At 34.3% G+C, this 23,472-nt stretch overlaps 1 protein-coding gene across 2 annotated transcripts; it reads left to right on the plus strand.

The window, feature by feature from the left end:
- Positions 1-1,180: 1,180 nt before the first annotated feature.
- LOC121424000 (guanylate kinase-like) lies at positions 1,181-21,932 on the plus strand. 2 transcript variants are annotated; one of them, XM_041619564.1, is made up of 8 exons: positions 1,181-1,344; positions 12,211-12,339; positions 13,345-13,386; positions 14,669-14,765; positions 16,487-16,625; positions 17,448-17,532; positions 18,931-19,043; positions 21,237-21,932. In XM_041619564.1, exons 1-8 carry the CDS (start codon positions 1,332-1,334, stop codon positions 21,273-21,275), a joined length of 657 nt encoding a protein of 218 aa, XP_041475498.1. In that variant the 5' UTR covers positions 1,181-1,331; the 3' UTR covers positions 21,276-21,932. The 2 variants fall into 2 exon arrangements, with proteins under 2 accessions (XP_041475498.1, XP_041475507.1); XM_041619573.1 differs by lacking the exon at positions 18,931-19,043.
- Positions 21,933-23,472: the final 1,540 nt, after the last annotated feature.

Below are 23,472 nucleotides of genomic sequence, written 5' to 3' on the forward strand. Positions count from 1 at the left end.
ATCTTTGTTTATTGTGTTTTCCTCTGTGTCTGAAATCAAAGCTTTTTATCTATGGGCATCCAAATGACTCTGCATAGGCCTAGGTTTGCTACAGCAAGTCCTACATCGTGCCACAAGGGGGAGGGGGCACTTGATGTGTACGGGCTGCAATAGAGTTGCAGAGAAGGGGCTTGAGAACTAACCTTGGGTTTAAAATTTGGGAACATGCAACTCTTTGGTTAAATGTTGCTGAAAGTACATTTGTATAAAATGCCTTATTGTGATCTAAGGCTGTGAGGCTGAAAGGGAACTCTGTCTTGGCTCTACTGTTCATGATGTACTGCAATGAGGAATCTGAAATCGTACTGCGCTGGATATTGAATTTAGGGCTGAACCACAGCACATTGATGCTTTGATGGTAATGATAATATGAGAATAATAGTGATGTCATGTTGAATACAGTGATTGATTGATAGTGATGGTAACAATCATGATGGTGATTAAGATTCACAATTTTTTATTGGTCAATGTACGCATACTAAGAAATTTGCTTTCCAATGGCTTTAACAATGAGTACATGGATGAGTACTATACATTGTAACAATACTGAAATGATTCACATGAACAATCAAGATACATGTAAATTATTAAATACTGTCTGCAATTACTTTAATACCCCTAAAATCCACAATGCATGTGGATGATTATGTATGCTGCCATATCATCCCCTAATCGTACGGTATATGCAGAATATGCTCGAGGTGATGGTTATCCGGCGGATGGTTATGTAGCGAAGGACAGTGAAGGATATGGTAATGGTTGAAGCCATTGGAAACCAAATTTCTTTGTATTCGTACACTGACCAATAAAAGAAACTTGTATCTTGGTTGTGGTGAAGAAAGTGATGATGGTGTTGGTGAAATTGATAGTGAAGAATTGGGTTAGACTAAGGTGATTATGATGATGAGAGTGATAATGCCGATGTTTTGATGAATAAAATGATGTGGTGGCCAACGGAAATGATAGTGTTCGTGCGCATGGGGATGATGATGATGATGGTGATTAAAAAAACTAGTATTAAAATCACTGAGTTGGGCAGAGTTTATGTGAGGAAGTGTAAGAGCTGTACGCACGGCCAGCTAGCTAGCTAAACGCGCTTCTTTTTTTCCAATTCTTTATCGTGACTCGACGTGACTCGTTGCGTGACATGACTGACTACAACTGGAGAGTGGTGAGTCAAGTGTATTTTCTGTTTCGAGCTAGGCTGGCGAGGTTACACAATTGTTTATATCACCATCAACCAGAAAAGACGGCATTTTGTCACTGAGAAATTGGGAGGTCTTTCTGGATAAATGCTACGGAGAGGTGAGTTAATTTGAATGACGAATGATGTGCATAATAAGTTGATTTTTCAATGATGACATGATTCAATGCTATCCGCATGATAGTGACCGAATGTTGATCTCTCTCTATCGGAGAAGTCCTGGCAACGTGGCTAATCAATTTCCGTTCCGGTCGATGGGCTTGGATGTCTGTGACACGTATGAAAACCGAGACCTGCTCAGCCCATTTTTATGATTGATTTGACAAAATATGTATATCGAATAGCACACTTTCAATTGTTTAATGAAAATCTGTTTGATATTATATATTGTCAAACTTTGAATTAATGAAATAAAAGTTATGTGGTCTTATTATATATCAATGGAAAGATAATGATGTGGGGATCATCAGTGGGTCATTCAAAAATACCGAAAGTAATACAAAAAGGTGAAAATCGCTGATTAAAAGAACGCTAACATGCCCCTCCGAAATATGCCTCGCATCGGTCTCTGAATTGACTGGAATTTGATGACGTCACTGTCTGTACGAGAGGCGTGATTGGCTCTCCCACGTGAAGCTCCACTTGCATGCAAAACCTGTTGCGTGGGTACGTTTTTTCCACACTGCCACTGAATACTTCTATTAAGGATTGAAAGAAAACCCAGAATTTTATCTAGATTTGGATTTTCAAATTGATGATTTTAAAGATGAAGAGAATGATGATGAGGTGAACAACACAGCGACGTAGTTGAAGGTAAATTGGGGGAACTATGCCGATGATGATGATGATGAAAATTCAACTTGCCTGACGATCACAAGTCATGTACATGCCGATTCGCTACCAACTCATGCAGCTGCTGCTACAAGTGCTAGCTACACCGCGCGGGCCAAATTAAATCCATGAAAATGAATAACCACATCCAGACAGAGTCTATCATAAGAAGGAAAATAATGATATAACTGTACTTACAAACAAGTGAATAATCCGAACCTGAAGGCAAATCAACTCAACGAATAGCAGCAGACGATATGCACCGACGATAAACTTCATGTGACTGGGATAGATTGTCACTCGTTCTGTTAGATGTAATTTGTAACTCATTATTTTGACAAAATTACGAAACTCGGGGAATTATTTATATATATAAAGATATAGTAACATCTCTTATTATTTTTTGTATTACGATAAAACTTGTTTTGAAGGAAAACGTTGAGGTACACTAAAATTACATGTGAAAGATCATCCCCCAACATGCGTAGCTTGTATGTCATTGCAAACAAACCATCTCAAACATGCACGTATTCCTTCCTTGCTCGCCTTGCTGATTGAGAGCTGTGCAACACGTGCATAGATCTATTCTCTCAGTCTCAGCCAAGGCGAGCAAACAATACGGCATGTGTTGTTGTGATGGTTTGTTTACGATCACATAATGATGGGGATGATCTTTTACATCTAATTTTAATTTACCTCAACGTTTTCCTTCAAAACAGGTTTTATCGTAATTCAAAAAATGATAAGAGATGTTACTATATTTTTATATAGATAAATAATTCCCAGAGTTTCGTAATTTTGTCAAATTAATGAGATAAAAGTTACATCTAACAGAACGAGTGACAATCTATCCCAGCCACATGAAGTTTATCGTCAGTGCATATATGCCATATCGTCTGCTACTATTCGTTGAGTTGATTAGCCTTCAGGTTCGGATTATTCACTTGTTTGTAAGTACAGTTATATCATTATTTTCCTTCTTATGATAGACTCTGTCTGGATGTGTTTATTCATGTTCAGCATGAATTCAATTTGGCCCGCACGGTGTAGCTAGCACTTCCAGCAGCATGAATTGGTAGCGAATCGGCATGTACATGACTTCACTTGTGATCGTGTTGCAAGTTGTATTTTCATCATCATCATCGGCGTAATTCCCCCAATTTACCTCCAACTACGTCACTGTGTTGTTCACTTCATCATCATTCTCTTCATCTCAAAATCATCAATTTGAAAATCCAAATCTAGATAAAATTCTGGGTTTTCTTTCATTTCGGGATCGAAGTATGACGAGAAAATGTACCCTTGCTACAGGTTTTGCATGCAAGTGGAGCTTCACGTGGGAGAGCCAATCACGCCTCTCGTACAGACAGTGACGTCATAAAAAATCCAGAGAGAGAACTTTAAACTATCAACTGAGTTTCATCGGTCTCCATGATAAATGATGTACACCATCGTGTTCTCCTTATTTTCTCCTTTATTGTGATATATGATTCTCCATTTTTACGATTTTCAATATATTTCTACTTTAACTTAGTCTTAGTTTGACTTGTATTAAGTTGTAAATGTAAGTTGTATGGTTGGAACAACCCCTTATCGACCACCTAATTTTCTAAGCATCATATCTGCGAAAATATTTATCAGATTGACCTAGTTTTCGTCTCATTTCTGCAGAAAATTGAGCTCATTTGCACCCTTTTGTAACCCACCACCCGCGATACACTAAGTTTATGGCCGATTCTTGTCGCGGTGGCGAAATATTTTGACTCTTCCAAATCATTTATATAATGTCAACATGCTAAATGATCGTCTCACTACTTCCACTGCGAGCTCCGGCACATGATTCGATGATTGACGACGGATATTTGTTCTAAAGCTGTTTCCTATCGGAAACGGGGTGGGTTCAGGTCTAGTCAAAACAATTTTGATCAATTCTACTAAATTTTTACCTTTTCCCCCTTCTTTTTCTCTCCCTTCTTTTTCTCTCGTAAAATTGATTCTTACCGTTCCTATGGACACTGCGCCTACTCTCCCGCGCGTATTGTTTGTAATACGCAATAATTTTAATGTGCGCAAGGTGGTCGGTTTCAAAAGATGTGGTCGATATGCAGTGGTCTCACTATAGTCTTAGGCCTAACGTTAGACAAAGATTCAGTCTGTGTATTTTGTTTGTTCCGCTGAACTGCGTTGGCTCCACTCACCAATATGTAGACTGAAGAGTTGTTGGCCTGTACGTACAGACAACGCATTAGCAGTAACGTTAGATCCACTCATTCTATGAACAAGGTTATGATATAACCTTGTTCTCTGTTACTCCTTCTTGTGTAGTGAAATAAGGTTGGCAATATTTGGCTTATTTTCTCTTTTTCTTTGGGACAAATGCTTGATTTTTTGACACTGTCAGGTTCCATTACAGCTATTCATCATATAAATTGGCTCTTAAGTAAATTTGATTCTTTAAATTATTTTTTCTTAATTAAAAATAGAGATTGAAAATCTACAATTGTCTTGCCATATTACTTTCCACCAATAGAGGGCATGCACAAAAATATGCCCAAACTTTAAGTTTTCGAGTGCTCTGGTGAATACAAAAATCACCCCCAAGTTACTAATGAAAAATAAATTAAAACTGTACGGAAATTAGTATTTTTGGTCACAAAAGTGATATTTTAATGATTTTTTAAAATTGTGTGCTGTGTACAATAGTCCTACCTGTAGTTTCCCCAAAGGCAGGATGGTAATGAACCCTTGGGTGCGTTAGATGTAACATTCGGCGAAAACCAGATTTTTGGATCGTTTTTTTGTGCATAAAATGTCACATAAAAAAGAAATTACATCAAATTTATGAAAAAAATATATAAAATAAAAAAATATCGTACCTTAGACCGCAGTTACTGCTAATTCCTATCAAATGATGATCAAAATGTAGTCATCTTTGATCCTTTCATTTGTCAACGTGAGTTGCCATCTTGGATGACGTTATCACATTGATTGGCCAGGATATCAAAAATTCTAATAAAAAAGCCTTGATGAAAGCACAACCCGTTGAATGTAGAGGGCAGCAACACACGGCTGCCTTTTTTCCTCTCCAGCAGAAAAATTCAACAAATAAGGAATCGGTAAACGTATATTTCCAATATTTTCTTGCAATATGTATAGAATCAAAAGAAAGATTAGAGTCTAACAAAAATAGTCGTCCTTCGTTCAAGATAACATAATGTCATTTAGAATTAAAAAAAAAAAAAATCTAGACAAAGCCTAGTCCCCTGAATTGTTGGTCCTGATTATACATGCAGGCTCGCACTAACACACTACCGTCGGTGAATGGGGATGATAGTAAAATGTCAGAATTTGTTAAATAAATCCCCAGAAACCATGGTTATTCCTGTCTAAGTTTGACTTTGACTGTCTTGAGTCTTGACTCGAGTTTGGTTTCAACAGAGTAATGTAACCATTTCAACCAGGCAAAGCAAAAACATTTTCTGATATTTCGTTTGTCCTCCTACACAGACGGATGGCGGCCATTGGGCTCTTAATGGTGGAGCAAACGACCGCCGCTTAACTACAGCGTCTATGGAGAAAGGGTGTGCTTTTGCACCCTCCTCGATTACACCTAAATTTTGCTTTTGACGGGGGAAAAAAGGAAGAGATAATTAATAAAGATAAATTTATATCGCATACAATCAGCTTACCACCTTTCTGAAAATATGTTGGAAAATAGCGAATTTCGAATGCAAACAGATCAGGATCAGCCAGGTATTTCTTCGATTGCGGTCAGCTAATGTTACAGCTGAGCATACTGACGCGCTAACGGATTGGCTGGCATATTTGTACGCTCAGTTGTAGGTGCACTGAAGGCGATCAAAGAAGAACCTGGCTGATCCTGATCTGTTTGTCATCAAAATTCGCTATTTTCCGGTCTATTTTTCAGAAAGGTGGTAACCTGAATGTATTTAATATAAATTTATCTTTATTATTTCTTCCCTTTTACCCAGTCAAAAAGCAAAATTTAGGAGTGATCAAGGAGGGTGCAAAAGCAACCTCTTTTCCATTGATGCTGTAGTTAATAGGCAGTTGATAGCTCCACCATTACGAGACCAATGGCCGTCATCAGTCTGTTGATGGAGGGGATGCTGCGGAGCCAGACAAAGTCTCAGTGGAGCATATCCCTGACAGGAATAGACCTATTTATCGGTCTACCCTCATAGTTACCTGCCATCAGCCATTTTGGCTTTTGTCATGGGATTAAAGGGTGAATTAATTAAAGGGTGAGTAATGTGATTCCTTAATACTGGAATGTAAAATGATTCTGAGTTTGAGTCCACCCTGGGTGGGTGACTGATGTCTGCGTTGTGTGTAAATGTGCTCCTCCCCTGTTTGATAGATGTAGGCGATGTTACAGCAGAAAAACAAGTCCATCCCCTGGTTAGGACCTTAAATGGAGGCCCCTTGGAGAGGAGTCACAAGGAAAAAAAATTACGCAGGGGCTGGGGGTGATTTAGTCCCTGAAATGCACAAAAGAGCCAGGCTGGAAAGTAGAAAAGGGAGCACTGGAAATCCCCATTCATCGCAATGTTACAACTTATCCAATGTTGCAGTTTAGGTCATAAACTTTGCCCATTAAGAACCCACTGCACTGTTCGTTCCAAAGTAGGGGGAAACCCCAGTGTAGTGGTCCACCTGCACTCCCCCGATCAGTTATATCGGGAAGAGAGATATGGGTCGTAGTACTTCCATTTACTTTTCGCCTCCCAGGCATGAGCATTTCCAGAAGTGTAGTCAAATTAAGCATCTTACACCCAGCTGTATCAGTAACCTTTTCAATTATATTAAAATAGCCCTTTGAGCACTAATCAGTGACTGATTGGATATGAGAAAGCCACAGACAAACATTATATCCTGAAAGTTTCCATGCTTAAGAAAAGAAGGATTTACAATCAGTAAGTTTATCAAATGAATCATATTAGGGCACACACATTTAATCTAATAATGAAATTTCATTGCAAACCCTCGACCTTTGAATTTGATACATGTACATATATGAGTGTTCTCATGTTGATTATTGAAAATGTGTTTTGCAGTGGATTCTACTGTGCAGTTCTTGTAGGATTATGATTTCATTAAAGATATTTTGAGTAAAAGTAAGTCATGATGACTACCATTAATGAATACAGATCATCTGTATTCATTAATGGTAGTCATGACTTACTTTTACTCAAAGTAAAATTTACTTTGACAAGCAATGAATACCCCCTGATTATCCAAGCATATACATGAACATGATATCAAACTATTTGGTTGAAGATACCAGACATCCAGAATACTTTTCATGTTATAGTCAGGCAGCATACATGTATGTCATGATTTACCGGCTACTTTGAAAAATTGGCTAAGTCTGATTTTTCACTTTTATTTGATTGGTGACATCATAAGGAACAACTTTAAACATGGTGACAAATTTGTAATGGTCACTTTGACCATGCTAGGGATCAAAATGGGGTCCATAGGGGTTAATTTTTGAAATTGCCCCAATTCTGTCGAGTCATACATCAAATTGTTTGTCTTGTTATACTGAACAAGAAAATGTACACAACAAAATACTTTTGACCTCCCATTAAAAAGTTATGACCGGAAATATCAAAAGGTCAACAAACTTTCGTTAAATGGCAAATTACACTGAAGCAGTGAAGGTGTTAAGAAAGTTCCTTTTTTTTATATGTGTGTACTTTTTAAATTTCGATTTTGATAAGTTCATCTTCAGAAGTCCTTATCCAGAAGATATAAATGGTCAGGGAAAGGTCAACAAACTTTCATTGGTAGCCAAAATACATAAAAACGGTTAGAATCTTAGAAGTTGGTTCTTTATTTTGAAAAGCCTCTAAGAAAACATTCTCCATTAGATAAAAAGGTGTAAAATGTGCTCACTTATAAAATAGATAAACAGAGATAGACGTCGAAAACATTCAGTGTGGTGTCATAGTATTGCAGGAATACCTTGAAACGAATTGACGAACCCTAATGCCCTTAAATCATCTTCATGATGTTATAAGTGCAACCAGCTTTTTCCGAGTTTCTTGATTTAGGAATTCAATTTAAGTCCACTTCATTTTCAATTTACCAGTCTTTGATATGTAAAGAAACATTTCATCCATTTGCTTTGTACAGAATATTTTAATCAACAGAGATTATTGAAATGTATTGGGGTGTATGTGTAATATACATCAATTGAACAGTGGTCCCAGCTCCTAAGAAAGATGCCTAACATTTCATTTGGATTAATTTGCAAATAAGATAATGAGGTTAGGATTGAGGATGATATTTGGGTTCCAATTGCTCCTCAATTAGTTCTAATGTGTGACGATTATATTATTTCTGTCAAAGAGGCAACATCGTGCAGGCATGCTCATTGTAGTCATGGGTGTCCATTATGCCGATGTGATATATTCTGACCATTACTCGATCTTTGGAGCCAAGAAGGACTACACATTTCTGGTGCATGTGCTGTTTTGAGGTTATCATTGGTGCCCTTTTTCATTTTGTAAAGTGAAATTTAAGGATTTCATGCATACTTTTGGTCAATCATATTTATTTTTCAGTAAAAATGCAAGTCTTCACAATTTCTGGGGCAGCTGCCCCCCCCCCCCCCCGCTGCGGTATGGCCGTGGTTTACTTTAAGTTCAGCAAGTAGGAACAAAACAAGAACGACAAAAGAACAAAAACAAAATCTGCATCTTTGCACATCACTATCGTGAGAACTGGTATTAAGTTTAGTTTCTCGTTGTATACTCTGGAAAAAATAACACTTGATAAAATAGTACAAGCCGTGTTAATGGCAGCACATCAGAATTGTGAATTCCTTCTTGGCTCCAGAGATCAAGTAATGGTCAGAATATAATTATCACATCAGCATGATGGACACCCATGACTGACTACAATGAGCATGCTTGCACGATGTTGCCTCTTTGTCAGAAATAATATAACTGTCACACATTAGAATTCATTAAGGAGCAATTGGAGCCCAACTTATCATCCTCAATCCTGACCTCATTATCGTATTCATAAGTTAATCCAAATAAGATGTTAGGCATCTTTCTTAGGAGCTGGGAGCACTGATCTATCGATGCATTTACTCTGTTAACATAGTATTACACAAAGTCATATACCCCAATACATTACAATAATCTCTGTTGATTAAAATATTCTGTACAAATCAAATAGATGACATGTTTCTTTACATACCAAAGACTGGTATATTGAAAATGAATTGGACTTGAATTAAATTCCTAAATCAAGAAACTCGGAAAAAGCTGGTTGCATTTATAACATCATGAAGATGATTTATGGGCATTAGGGTTTGTCAAGTCGTTTCAAGGTATTCCTGCAATACTATGATACCACACTGAATGTATTCGACGTCTCTCTCTGTTTATCTATTGTATAAGTGAGTACATTTCACCCCTTTTTTTAGAGACTTTTCAAAATAAAGAACCAACTTCTAAGATTCTAACCGTTTTTGTCTCACCTGCGAAGCAAAGTGAGACTATAGGCGCCGCTTTTCTGACAACGGCGGCGGCGGCGGCGTCAACATCAAATCTTAACCTGAGGTTAAGTTTTTGAAATGATGTCATAACTTAGAAAGTATATGGACCTAGTTCATAAAACTTGGCCATAAGGTTAATCAAGTATTACTGAACATCCTATTAGAGTTTCATGTCACATGACCAAGGTCAAAGGTCATTTAGGGTCAATGAACTTAGACCATGTTGGAGGAATCAACATCGAAATCTTAACCTGAGGTTAAGTTTTTGAAATGTCATCATAACTTAGAAAATATATGGACCTTGTTCATGAAACTTGGACATAAGGTTAATCAAGTATCACTGAACATCCTGCATGAGTTTCACGTCACATGACCAAGGTCAAAGGTCATTTAGGGTCAATGAACTTTGGCCGAATTGGGGATATCTGTTGAATTCCCATCATAACTTTGAAAGTTTATGGATCTGATTCATGAAACTTGGACATAATAGTAATCAAGCATCACTGAACATTTTGTGCAAGTTTCAGGTCTCATGATTAAGGTCAAAGGTCATTTAGGGTCAATGAACTTTGGCCGAATCGGGGGTATCTGTTGAATTACCATCATAACTTTGAAAGTTTATTGGTCTAGTTCATTGAACTTGGACATTAGAGTAATCAAGTATCACTGAACATCCTGTGCTCATTTCAGGTCACATGACCAAGGTCAAAGGTCAATGAACTTTGGCCGAATTGGGTGTATCTGTTGAATTACCATCATAACTTTGAATGCTTATGGATCTGATTCATGAAACTTGTACATAAGAGTAATCAAGTATCACTGAACATCCTGTGCGAGTTTCAGGTCGCATGATCAAGGTCAAAGGTCATGTAAGGTCAATGAACTTTGGCCATGTTGGGGTTTTTTGTTGAATAACCATCATATCTCTGTAAGTTTATTGGTCTAGTTCATAAAAAGTGGTCTAGTTCATTAAACTTGGACATAAGAGTAACCATGTATCACTGAACATCTTGTGCGAGTTAGAGTAGTATTCATAGTCAGCACTGCTGCTATATTGAACCGCGTGATGCAGGTGAGACGGCCAGAGGCATTCCACTTGTTATGTATTTTGGCTACCAATGATAGATTGTTGACCTTTTGACCTTTCCCTGACCTTGGCTTGACCATTTATATCTTCTGAATAAGGACTTCTGAAGATGAACTTATCAAAATCGAAATTAAAAAAACTACACACATATAAAAAAAGAGAAAAAAGTAGCTTTCTTAACACTTTCAGTGTAATTTAACAAAAGTTTGTTGACCTTTTGATATTTCCGGTCGTAACTTTTTAACAGGAGGTCAAGAGTATAAGGTTGTGCACACTTTTTTGTTCAGTATAACAGGACAAACAATTTGATGTATGACTCGACACAATTGGGGCAATTTCGAAAATTGACCCCATTTTGACCCCTCACATAGTCAAGATGACCATTAGAAATTTGTCACCAAGTTGGAAGTTGTTACTTATGATGTCACCAATCACATAAAAGTGAAAAATCAGACTTAGCCAATTTGTTGAAGAAGATTACTTATGCTACCTGAGTATTACGCATGTTTGTAATATATTTTTTTCCATCAAATTGGAGATTTGTGAATGTAATTTTTTTCTGTAAATGAAAAATAGAAAATGTATTGAGTCAAATCATATATTTCATAATTCATACTTCAATCGTGAAACAAAGTGGACAGCTAAGGCAGAGACATGCGGTCGAGAAAAGGGTAATCCAATGAGCATCTGGTCAAAGAGGAATGGGACAGAGGACAGTTGAGAGAGGATATAACAGGACATGGTGTAAAATGTTAATTTGTGTAGATTATTTGGAATCACATGGATTGATTTGATAAAAAAATGTTACACTTTTTCAAAGTACTGATTACATGTCATTTGACCTTTCATTAGTGTAAATGACCTAAAGGTGACCTTTGCATTCATGTGTTTAATATTTTATAACCTTTATTAATGGACATTCCGTTTTTCATAAGCTTTAATTTGATACCAAACATGTGAATTCTCACTATTCTGTACACTAGATAAGAGATAAGTCATAATTAAAATGTGAAAAATACCCAAGGGTGCCCAGGTAGCACCCATCGGATTCTTGAAGTAAACACCGTATACTACAACTTTCATCTGAAAAAACGCATACATGTACATACCCAACTTGATGGTCATGTTGTGGTTCTACTTGATTAACATCCATGGAAGCTCTGCCTCAGAAAAAAAAGTTGAGCCTGTTGTTCTGCCTCAATTTCAGCTACATCTAGACCAATACCCTATATTATGTTCTCACACTAATGAATAAAAAAAGTATTTATCATGTTCCTGTGACCTCAAACAATAAATGACCAATTCCCAGCAATTTTCACAAATAAAAAGTGTATCAGGAAAAATGTGAGAAGTCTATTCGATGTGCATGCATAACAATCACTTGTGTTGGTAATGGTAATGGACTCCTGGCATAGCAAACCTATGAAAAGTTGGAAACTTGAAAGTTTGGGATACTTAATACTAAATCATGTTTTTCATTAACTTTCTCACTCTCCTTTTATTTTTTTTCAGGTCTGACTATAATGGCTGAATACATTCCAAGACCGTGTGTTTTCTGTGGACCTTCAGGGTCTGGTAAAAGCACATTGATTAAACAGCTGATGGATGAACACAAAGATACATTTGGGTTCTCTGTCAGTCGTAAGTAATGAAGGATTTGTTATTGAAAGTGATGTTCCACTAGTTGGAAAAATGAAATATTACTTTTAAAGTCTTCTATTGTGAGCTTTTAAGTTATTTCCTCAATAATTTGGGGAATTTTTCACAGAAAAATGGTTCATTGCAAGAGATTGCACTTCAAATGCCCTCGCATTATGTAGTCCGAAACAACCAAAACATTCAAGTCTTACCTTTTTTGCAACCTATATAATTTACATGTTCAATGCATATTGGTGAAATTGAGTCAAATTTCCAGCACCATTTTGATGATTCATTATAGGAGAATGAAATCCTTAAAATCATTTGAATTCATGCAACACTTATCAAATGAAAGTTCAAGGAAGAGTGAATGAATTATAAGCATTTGAATATTGAGATTGATAATGCAATGTACATACATGTAGATCCTCTCATTGACAATGCGACGGAAGGGTAAGAAGGTTGTTTTGGCAATCTTTTCAAATCAGGTCTGTGACCTGGTCTGTGCAAGGAGTTGGCAAATAAGAGAATGAATGAGAGTAAACAATTGAAGGTCAATTTAAATGCCTGTTATTGAGAATTTCAATTTAATGTGAATTACTTTGTCTCAAATTCCTTCATAGTATGCCACCTAAATGTACCTCACTACCCCAGATTACAAATATATGCAATTGATTCAGTTTGTGAAAATAATATGTACCTTGTGCAGTTGTATGTCCATTGCAAGCTGCCATTCCTTACTTTAGACTTGAGAATTCCTCTCTGATATATGCAGTTATTGGATAAATTGTCCGACATAGTACAGTAAATGTAAAATAAGAAAAAATCCACACACACAAGTACCAAAAGAACTAATTAATATAAAACATAACCATACAAAACACCCTATATACTAATTCAGACAAGCAAAGAAAGTTTGAATCAAATAAAAATTGTTGTCACAGATGAATTTGTCATTGGCAATAATGTTACTTTGATGTGTACATTTTGTTGTATGTTTTGGTTTAGATACGACGAGGAATCCAAGACCTGGGGAACAGGATGGAGTTCGTGAGTCAAACATTTTTCTAGAATTGTTTTTTTTAATGTAGTGTACATGTAGTAGTAGAACTTTACATACAGTACAGTGCAGTAGATGAAGGCATGCTGAACAGAATGTATGTGGCAGAATTTTATTTTTTTCATTTTGATATGATGGTCATGAGTTTTGACCTTTATCTTAAATACCTTGATGGTGGTGAGGGAGAAAAATCAGAAAATGAGGAAGTATATGTCTGTATACAGATCCGATATCAGAACTACATGTACATGAATAGAGTCTGTTTCATGAAGTTGCACATGACTGAATGACTATGTGAACATGATCCTGGGCTAAATGAGATACCTTAAATTTTCTAAGGTATTTTAACACTGGGACTGAATCACAACCCTTACACACCCTATTTATACAAAATAAATGTACTTTATAACAACATGCTTGTTGGCAACAAGAATTGTTTAGTATCTGTAGCTGATGGGAACAGGATTGAGAATCATCCCACAAGACCTTCTTTTTGTTTGATTTTGTTGTCGATGAAAAGCTTTATAAAAATACACTTATTGAAGAGAAGGTGTATAAAGAGACACACATTAAAGATTGATCTATTACAACATTTTGTATGTAGTTCACCACAGGCTTATTAAAAAAAAACACTTTAAAAATCATACCAGGAATAAGGAAGTATTAAAGATAAAGTCACCCCAATGTGTGTATTAAGGCATACCTTATTATTCATAGTCATAGTTCAATGCATGCCTGTGATTAAGCTCAAGGTCAGTTTTCTATTGTAATCGATTCTGCTACAATGTTGTGTAGCTGGGAGTGGAGGCGTATTATACTTTGTTTATTCAGTTGAAGCCACCTTGAATAATCTAATTTTGATATTATTATGTGAAAATCACAAGAATGAAGCTTAAAGCATGAACCAGGGTGAATCTATTGAATCATTCTGAAGAAATTGAATTATGAAGTATTCTGAAGTGAAGAAATGTGAGCTTTTCATATTCAGGTGTGACACAATTAAGTCCATTTTTCTTAAAAATAATTTAGTCTTAGAATGCCCCTTTTCAAAACTCTATGTGGATTGATTATCATGTATCCTTGAAGTTCATCGATCTTATTTTTTCGCAGTAGGTTTCTTGTACATGTATGTACAGTTTACTTGCAAGCTTATTTTGTTCAATGCTGGACTTAAAATCATTCTTATTTTGTATCAGAAGTCCTCCTTTATTGAAATGAAACCACAGAATCGCTTTGCATAATTTGTTTATATTCATTTTATAAATATTTCAGATTATCATTATACAACTCGAGAGAAGATGGAATTGGCCATTTCAAATGGAGAATTTCTAGAGCATGCACAGTTTTCAGGCAATATGTATGGTACAAGGTGAGCATGTACTTTCACATTGTAGTTTATGAAATTTCCAAAGAACTTCATTTTGAGTTTAATATGGCATGGCATGAATAAAATTTTACTTCAAAGTGATTAAAAATGGATTTGCTGTAGCCTATAGACCTAATTGTTTCAATACTGAAAGTATTTTAATGATCAGTAAAGATTTTTCTATTGATAAAGTTGATCTGAATTACGTTTGCAATTTTTATCATGAAGAATATTTTTTTGATATTTCCATTTTGATTTAGGAATGGTTTCATATGAATGTCTGGAAGTGAACTTATTCTCTGGATATATCACATACAGTAAACAGCATTGGGGAAAAATGGAAATGTTTTTTTCTTACTTTCCAGTGCAATTCACACAGTCCATTGTTAACTTTGTATCAAATAACACCACATTCCATTAATACACGTCCCTGAACCAGTATCTAATGTATCGCACAAAGTTTGACTCTGAAAATGTAATTTGATTTCTCCATCTGAAGGTGTCTCATGGGCAATGCAATATCTGTTTCCATAGCAACTTGCAATAGTGCCTCTAAATGAGATTACTTTCTCTTCCATAGCGATTGGGTACTAAGTATAGAATGCTCTTGCAATTAAATGGTTGATAGTGATACATGCTGATATCAATCACCTTGAACATTTCTAAATATGTGTTTAAACCACCTCAAGTCAAATTTTAAATGCGGAACACTTCATTCTAGTAGTTTTTTCTCAGATCTTTACTTGACATCAGACCTTATAGATGGGCCAAGGTTTTTTTTTTTTAAGTACAAAACAAAGAATAGTCCAAGCATTAGTGAGTTACAGTGGAATTTTCTTTGTGTCCCTAATCTGCTGTTTGCGGACTCAAAGTATTTACATATTTGTATTCAGTCTGACTATGACCATTGTCATTCATGGACTTAAATAGTGCAAAAAGCATTTATGCAGGATGTACCAAATGTGTTTTATACGAAATTGAAAAAAAAAATGGTTGATTAGATGTGGAGATTAAACATTCATACTTTATATCTCATTCACATATCTTTTATAGACGAGTCGAAAACCTCCATTTAACAGTTTTTGTACCAGCTACTTTGAAAACGGCTGTTTTTGACTCACCGAACGGCCGCCGTTGGGGAAATGTGACTGAGCTATTACAGTCCAACATAATATTTATAACAAACTATTTTACAGACTATTCTTTTTCTGTTTATACCAATAATATATACATCTTGTTTTGAAGTTGAGCTCAATAAGCCTGTTCACAGTTTTAAACTGTGCATGAGCACTTTGAGCAGTAAGGTCATTTTAGATAAACCTTGAAGGTGGTTTTCAAATTCACTGACATAGACATTTGTGATTTGATGATTATTCATATATTCCTTTTAAAATATTATTTTCATCATGCTCGGAGTATTTGTTGAATTGCCACCACAACTTTTGAAAGTTTATGGATCTATTTCATGAAAAAATGGACAGAAAGGTAATCAATTCACTGATCGTCTTGCACAAGTCTTGATGATCAAGGTCAAAGGTCATTTAGGCTCAATGAACATACATTTTGTATTTTATTATCATATGAATGGTGTTTTGTGTGTGTGAATAGTTGTTGTTTTCAAAGTTAGCATTGTTGCTATGTTGATTCACGTAATGCAAGATTGAGGCATTCCACTTGTTATTACAACACATTCAAGCTTATCTGCTGTTTTGTTTCTTTCATAGTAAAAGGGCAGTTCAGGATGTGCTGGCAACCAAAAGGATCTGCATTCTAGATATTGATGTCCAAGGGGTGAAAAGTATCAAGAAAACGGACCTAAAACCAATCTACATCTTTGTCAAGCCACCAAGCATTGAGGTCTTGGTAAGCAGGGCCCTATTGCATAACAGTTACTATGGTAACTTCCCTGAAATCCTTGGTTTTTATTGGCTGCTGCGCATCATTACCATAGTAGATTCCATTAGATGGCAAAGTTACCATAATAGTAACTTTTATGCAATGGGGCTGAGATCCTTCATATTGATTAACAAACATGAGTGAATTGATGAAGGAATGGATGGACACTTGGATGGATGATTTGATGAATGGATGGATGGGTGGACGTTTTATTGATCAATAGAATAATGGATGGATTGATAGAGGATTGATGGAGTTAATGAATGGATTAATAAATGGAATGAAAGAATAAATGAATGGATGAATTAAATTAGTGAAAGAATAAATTGAATGATGTATGAATCAGTGAAATACCAGATTAAAAATCATGCTTGTTTGAGTTAAATGATAAGTTGCAATCGATATCATTCATAACTTATGAATTGATGTTAACTTTTCACTATTAAATACATGTAAAATGTTGTGTTTAGGGCTTGATTGTTCAGAAATCATAGTCTCTCTTTATAATAGCAAAGTGAATGAAGATGGTTGAGCGTTTAATTACAGTATATTATGCGCGTGCATTTGTGTGTCTAAAGTATTTTGTTTTTGAGATAGGATCCCCTGAGGATCACAAGCACATTTTACCCATTCTGGGGCATTTGTGAGATGCATGTAACTAACACTTTGTTAGGATAAAGAATGCAAGTTTTCAAAATTTCACTTGCCCGTCCTCTTGCTCAGGGTGTAAACTCTCTTGTAAATATATCATTTAATTTTAAGTATTATTTCTTTCTTTCTTAATTTTAGGAGGAGAGACTTAGAGGCAGAAAAACAGATTCTGAAGAAGCCATTCAAAAGAGATTAGCTACTGCAATAAAGGAATTGGAGTACAGTAAGTTTTTCTTTTAATAGAAACGGAAGTTCTATTATTTCTATTTATATATTTATGCATTGGGTCTTCTATGGCAGAAGTTTAGGAACTAAAATGCATTTTCTGGCAGTAAAAGGAAATGGTGAATTTTTAAAAGACTTTGATCATTCATTTTCTATAAAGAAAATTGTATTTAATAAATAAATAAAGATGTTGCATTGCCAATTTAATGATTCTAGAAATAATTCTCCTTCAAGCATTCTCTAACTCTGATCAAGATGTATGAATACAGTAAAATTGGCACAGTATGTGCATTTTAAAAACTATTTTGTAAATGTATTTTTGTGATATTTTAAATTTCAAGATATTTTTTTACCAAACCACAGAATGTGGTCTCTTTGTAGTTCAGCTGGTTAAACCTGCTAAAGGTGCACATTAACACAATTATATACAACTTGCTATGTTTTAATGTGTACTGATAATTCACTCAAAGAGATAAGGTATGGGTGTTCCTTACAAATGTCAGAATTTGATATTGCTGTATTAACAATGAAAGGGATTTACCTTGATGCATTTATATATATGCATGTGTCACATTGCAGCTGTAATACTTATATCACATTTACACTTTCATCATCTGAAGGTTTTTTAAATTTAATATGCACTTTGCTTTCATTCCTCAGTGTGTGTATACCATGGTGCATTCATCTATTTTATGCATGGACATTCTTTTGCTCTTTTTATTCACTGTACTGTGTGAAGCCGTACATATTTATGATGCATTTTTAAGCATTTCAATCTTCACCATATTCCTATATCAAGAAAGGTTTTTTTTCAGTGATTAAAATCTGCAGGGGTAATTAAGAAGTAATAATGGATACATTACATGTAGGTGCATTTTGTATCTAAACTTTAAAATAAATGCAAGAACGCAGTAGAGAGTATTAGACTTAGTTGAAATTAGTGTGTCCAAATGAAAAAAATACAAGCTTACTTTTTAGATGAGTTATTATTTCTGTTGCATTAAAATATTTTTTGTGTGGTGGGGGGGGGGTGTTCCAATCATAACATAAAGCCACAAGGGGTGTTATTTGATTATTTTCAATTAGAAATGCAGTGGGTCTGTCAGAACAAAATTCTATTGTAAGGAGCTATTTCTCACATATTCATTCCAAATTTCCTTTTGAATTGAACCAAATGGAAATTGACTGTATTGGGTATATCTGAAAAATAAAAGAAACAGGTTCTAGTGGATTACTGCAGTCTTGATCGACCTTTTCAGTCATTCAGTTGTCTATTTTTATATAAAAAAGACAATTTAAAATGCCATTATTGATATTTTTAGGCTTTTGCTTTAATACACAGATCTGGTTTATTTTGACATGATTATGTTATTTGGTTTGTCTTACATGCTTACAGTTGACAAGCAAGAGCCTACTGAAGGGAGTATATATTTCATCGTGAATGATTTATTTGAAAAAGCATACTCTCAACTTAGTCTAATCTTACAAGATGAGATAAACAGACTCAAGGCAGGATAAAAAATTTGATATGTTTATTTTGAATTTTGAAACGTCTTTCAAATATTCAATAGCATTAACCTTTGTTAACTTAATTGTCAATGGCATATCATGAATGGTTTATTTGACTGGGTTAAGGTAACTAATTCAAACTGTGCATTCTTGTTTTAATTTTTCATGGTTATCAGAGATAAACAGTCAATGTTATTAACAAATACATTTTACATCTAGATTTGTATTAGTATATTATTTGAAATATCTAAAATAACTGGTGAATTGGTGGAGTTACAGGTAACTACTAAAAAGTTGCTGATTGTTGTGTTTAATCTTCATGTTTGAGATAACATCAGTAGCGCACAAACCTCTTTTTCAAGACTATTGCTTTGACAAAAATTGCATCATGGATCATCTGGTCATCTGCACATAAAAGGACACCTTATATTTAGCCTAACATTAAACCCTACACTTAACCCTTATTCTAATCCTCACATTATCAAAACCCAACCACAACTCTTACTTTTGGTCCCTTTACTACAGAGAAAAGGTAGAGCAAAGATTGGGTTTCCTACCAGGTCCCTTTAACATGAAAGATACAATTGATTATTACACACAACATTCAGTCTATGGAATACAATGACCGGAAAAGATTGAGTCAATTTGAAATACATGTATTGATTGTGTCACTGTTTCGGGGACCTGTAGGTAAATTGATACAAACCCACCTCTTTCTTCATCATGGCTTGTGTTTTTGTGTTCACTAAACAGCTTTCATTTGAGTTGATAACTAACTTTCCTCTGCTTATATTGAGAAAAAAAATACATGGGGGGGGGGGTGCGCTTCATCCTCAAAGTGTATAATGGCATGGGTAGTTGCAAACCATGTTCTACCGCCCCCTTGCTTAAAACTGTTTTCCTGTGTACTAGGTATAAATGAGAAGAGGAAAAGAATGACAATATTCATTTTTTACACAAAAATACCTTGTGTTTGTGTTTGTGTTAGTGATTTTTTTTGTATTATGGGGTTATGGAAACTAACATTACAACTTGTGTCAGAAAAAGTATAGATCTACTGAAATTGAGCGAATGGATTAATTGTTGTGATGTGTAAAAGTGTGGGTGCTTGATTGTCTGGTGTGGGAAGTTTGGTGACATATCTTTTCTATATTAATAATGGTAATATTCTTGTTTAACAAAATGTACAATTGCCGTGGAGGGGGGGGGGGGGGGGGTATTTGATTTATTGAAGATCGATCATTTCTTTCTAGAAAGAGGTCAACATTTGCAAAAAAATTGTATAGCGGCTAAAAATAATATAGGATGATAAGATACATCCTAAGAGGAAAATCACCGAATTGATTTGTTAGTATTAAACATAGGATTATATAAAACCACAGATCTGCCTCATAGAAAACTGGATGGTCATTATATATATCCTTCTAAGATATGTCATGATATTGATTTATTGATTTATCTCTCAATATCCAATGATTTTGTCCATAATAACCCTTACTTATATTTCATTTGTTGTAACATACAATTCCCCTATTCCTATTTAATATTGATGTTACATTGCTTTTATTTGTAATGATCCTAACCCTTTGATATCTTATAGTTAGACATACATTTATAACTGATTGCCATTTTTTTTTTTTTTTTTTTTTTTTTCACTCGATTTTCTATTGTGCCAGATTTATTTCATTGTTCATTGTTTTTATTAGCGAATAAATAATACAATTAGTAGTATTAAAATTAGTTACTGTTCTTTTTAATAATTAAAAATATTTTAGTTTAATATTACCATTTAAGTAACAGTATTTGTTTATTTATGTTACTAAGTATTGTTATCTTTGATTTAGATTTTGACTATATTTTCATGTATGATGTGATGATTTATGTTATTCTTTATGTTTTCATCAGGTCATTGATGAAAAACAGTTTTATACTGATCTTTTGTACCTGATTAAATATGTTATAATAAAAAAAATAAATAATGATAAGTAAAATAGTCAAAGAAATCTTGAAGTCTGGGGACTGTTTCATGAAACTGATTTTCACTTACAAATTTGCTCTTATCCAAACAGATATATGGATTTTAGTAGCTTATAACAAAAATGAAAATAACTGACTTTTTTTTTTATTAAAGTGGCCCAGATAGATGCTCTTAACACATTTAATCCTTGTTTTTGTCTTTGTTTTTATTTATAGTCGATGAAGAGACATCCGCAAACGCAACCTTCGTTGTAGTCAATGATGACAGAGAGGTAGCCTATGAAAAGATCAAGGGAATCCTAAGTACCGATATCGTCAAACTTAGGGATATCAGATTCAAGGCAAAGTGACCCCTTCATTGTGTCATACCTCCAGATGAAATATCTTGCAAAATTTCTTAAACTATAGATTGAATTATTTATGTTATCTTAGTGTAAGGTACATGTATGTTTTATCGTCTTTAAAAAGATAAAATCTGCATATGATTATGACTTTTAATGCATTACAATATATCCACTTGTCTTGAAATTGATATTTCATGAATATTTATTAATGATATCCCATACTAATTCAAATGCTTTAATATATTTTCTTGTCCCAACTCAATTGTGTCTATGATATCTCTTGTTAATTGAGACTGCCACATGTATGCTTCTCCCTGAAAAGTGCTTGTGATAGCTTTAAAAGCTTTAGCTGTTAGGGAATTATGCCTCTTCAGTGAAAAAAATTATTACATATTTACTTATTCATTTATGATGAATGATTCTGTATAATTTATGATGAAAAATAATACTTTGTAAATATGAAAGAAAATGAATGAATAGTTGCTAGAAAGTGGGTATGATTGGCTTGAATGGTGATTACTTGCACTCTCAGCAATGAAAGGTGTGCATTGAATGGCAACTCAGTGAACAAGAGACACCAATAGATGTGGACAAAAAAATTCAAGAATTATGACATGCTTATATCAATCCTGCTTCCAAAGATCATTTTATTTATAACAGTTTGACCTTGGATTTCAATATTGTCAGAATCTTGAATACAACCATCCCAACAAAATGTTGATTTGAATACGAGTAAAAAGAGAAAAATCTTAAGAGCATAACACTGAAAATTTCATCAAAATCAGATATAAAAAAAAGAACGTTATGACATTTTTCAATTCCACTTAATTGCACATAATCCCGGTCGGTATGTAAATAAGGAAACTGATGACATCACTAACTCACTATTCCTTTTGTATTCTATTTTCTCATTTGCATGTGACTAAATTGTGAAAAATAAGTGAAACTTTAAAATGTCATTACTTTCTTATTTTACAACCAATTTTGATGAAATTTTCAGCATTATGCTTGTCTAATTTTTCTCTATTGATTCAAATCAACATTTTTCTGAGGTGGACTTGACCTTTAATCTTGGATAGATTAATTTATCTGCTAACAATTGATTCATCTGAAACCGGGAAGTTATGGAATCTGATTGGATTGATGAGATTTTGAGTACAAGCATAATTGACTATGGCCTTATTTATAACCTTGCATCACATTTAAATTGTTAATCAGCAGTGCAACAAATTATTCATAAGCCTCCAGAATCAAGTGAAGGAACAAATGAAGAATTGAAATGATATGAATTATATTACTTTTTATTTTTGAAATTGCTCATGCTTAGTTTATCTGCATTAAATTGTACAATTGTAAGATCTGCATTTATTTGCTATGTATAGAAATCGTTATTTTATAACTCATTTGTATTTAGAAAAAAAGATTTTTTGAACCACTTAATGCGTGTTCCAAGTGTATTTAAGCAGAAAGATTGCAATTATCGTGTGTCTCTGTATTGTGAATGTGTGATTCAAGAATATTCATGGCTTGGTAAAAAAATGTATGATGTAGTACTCTATAAACAAGATTTTACTCATGTAAATAAGATGTAGACTGTGTGTAATGTAAAAGGTTTATTGATATTGATTATTTCATGTCAGTTGAATTAAATGTTGAGCACATAAAGATAGGGGAAAAGGTTGTATTGTAAACTCTTGGAGAAATAAGATGGAATCAGTTTCTGTTCGATTGTAAGGAGCAGCTGTATATTTTGTTTTAATGAAATATTTGTTTTGGCTGTACATGTATTTGTTTTTATATTTATATTGTTCTTGTTTGAGTTTTAGTGGCTATCAAAACATGTTTGTTTGATTAAAAAACTCATTTGATTGTGAAATAATCCTGGGAAGATGAATTGATGTTTAAATGTTTAAACATCAAACGATAGCTGAATTCAAATGTATTGTTATTATTTGTACATGTATTGTCACATTTCTGTTCAAATGTTGGATTATCAAGCACCTGTTGTAATCGAGATCACCTTTGCAAATTCATCAAACTTTTATATCTGATTATCAATATAGTTTTATGTGAATTATTGTAGAGCTGACCTTTCATTGGGGATTGAG

The sequence above is a fragment of the Lytechinus variegatus genome, chromosome 1, assembly GCF_018143015.1.
Source record: "Lytechinus variegatus isolate NC3 chromosome 1, Lvar_3.0, whole genome shotgun sequence".
Taxonomy (NCBI): domain Eukaryota; kingdom Metazoa; phylum Echinodermata; class Echinoidea; order Temnopleuroida; family Toxopneustidae; genus Lytechinus; species Lytechinus variegatus.

Bases quoted from the DNA above. Each gene is read 5' to 3' on its own strand.
- LOC121424000 (XM_041619564.1), top strand. The intron at 17,533-18,930 runs GTAAGTTTTTCT...ACATGCTTACAG, and splicing joins AATAAAGGAATTGGAGTACA to TTGACAAGCAAGAGCCTACT. The intron at 19,044-21,236 runs GCAGGATAAAAA...TTTTATTTATAG, and splicing joins ATGAGATAAACAGACTCAAG to TCGATGAAGAGACATCCGCA.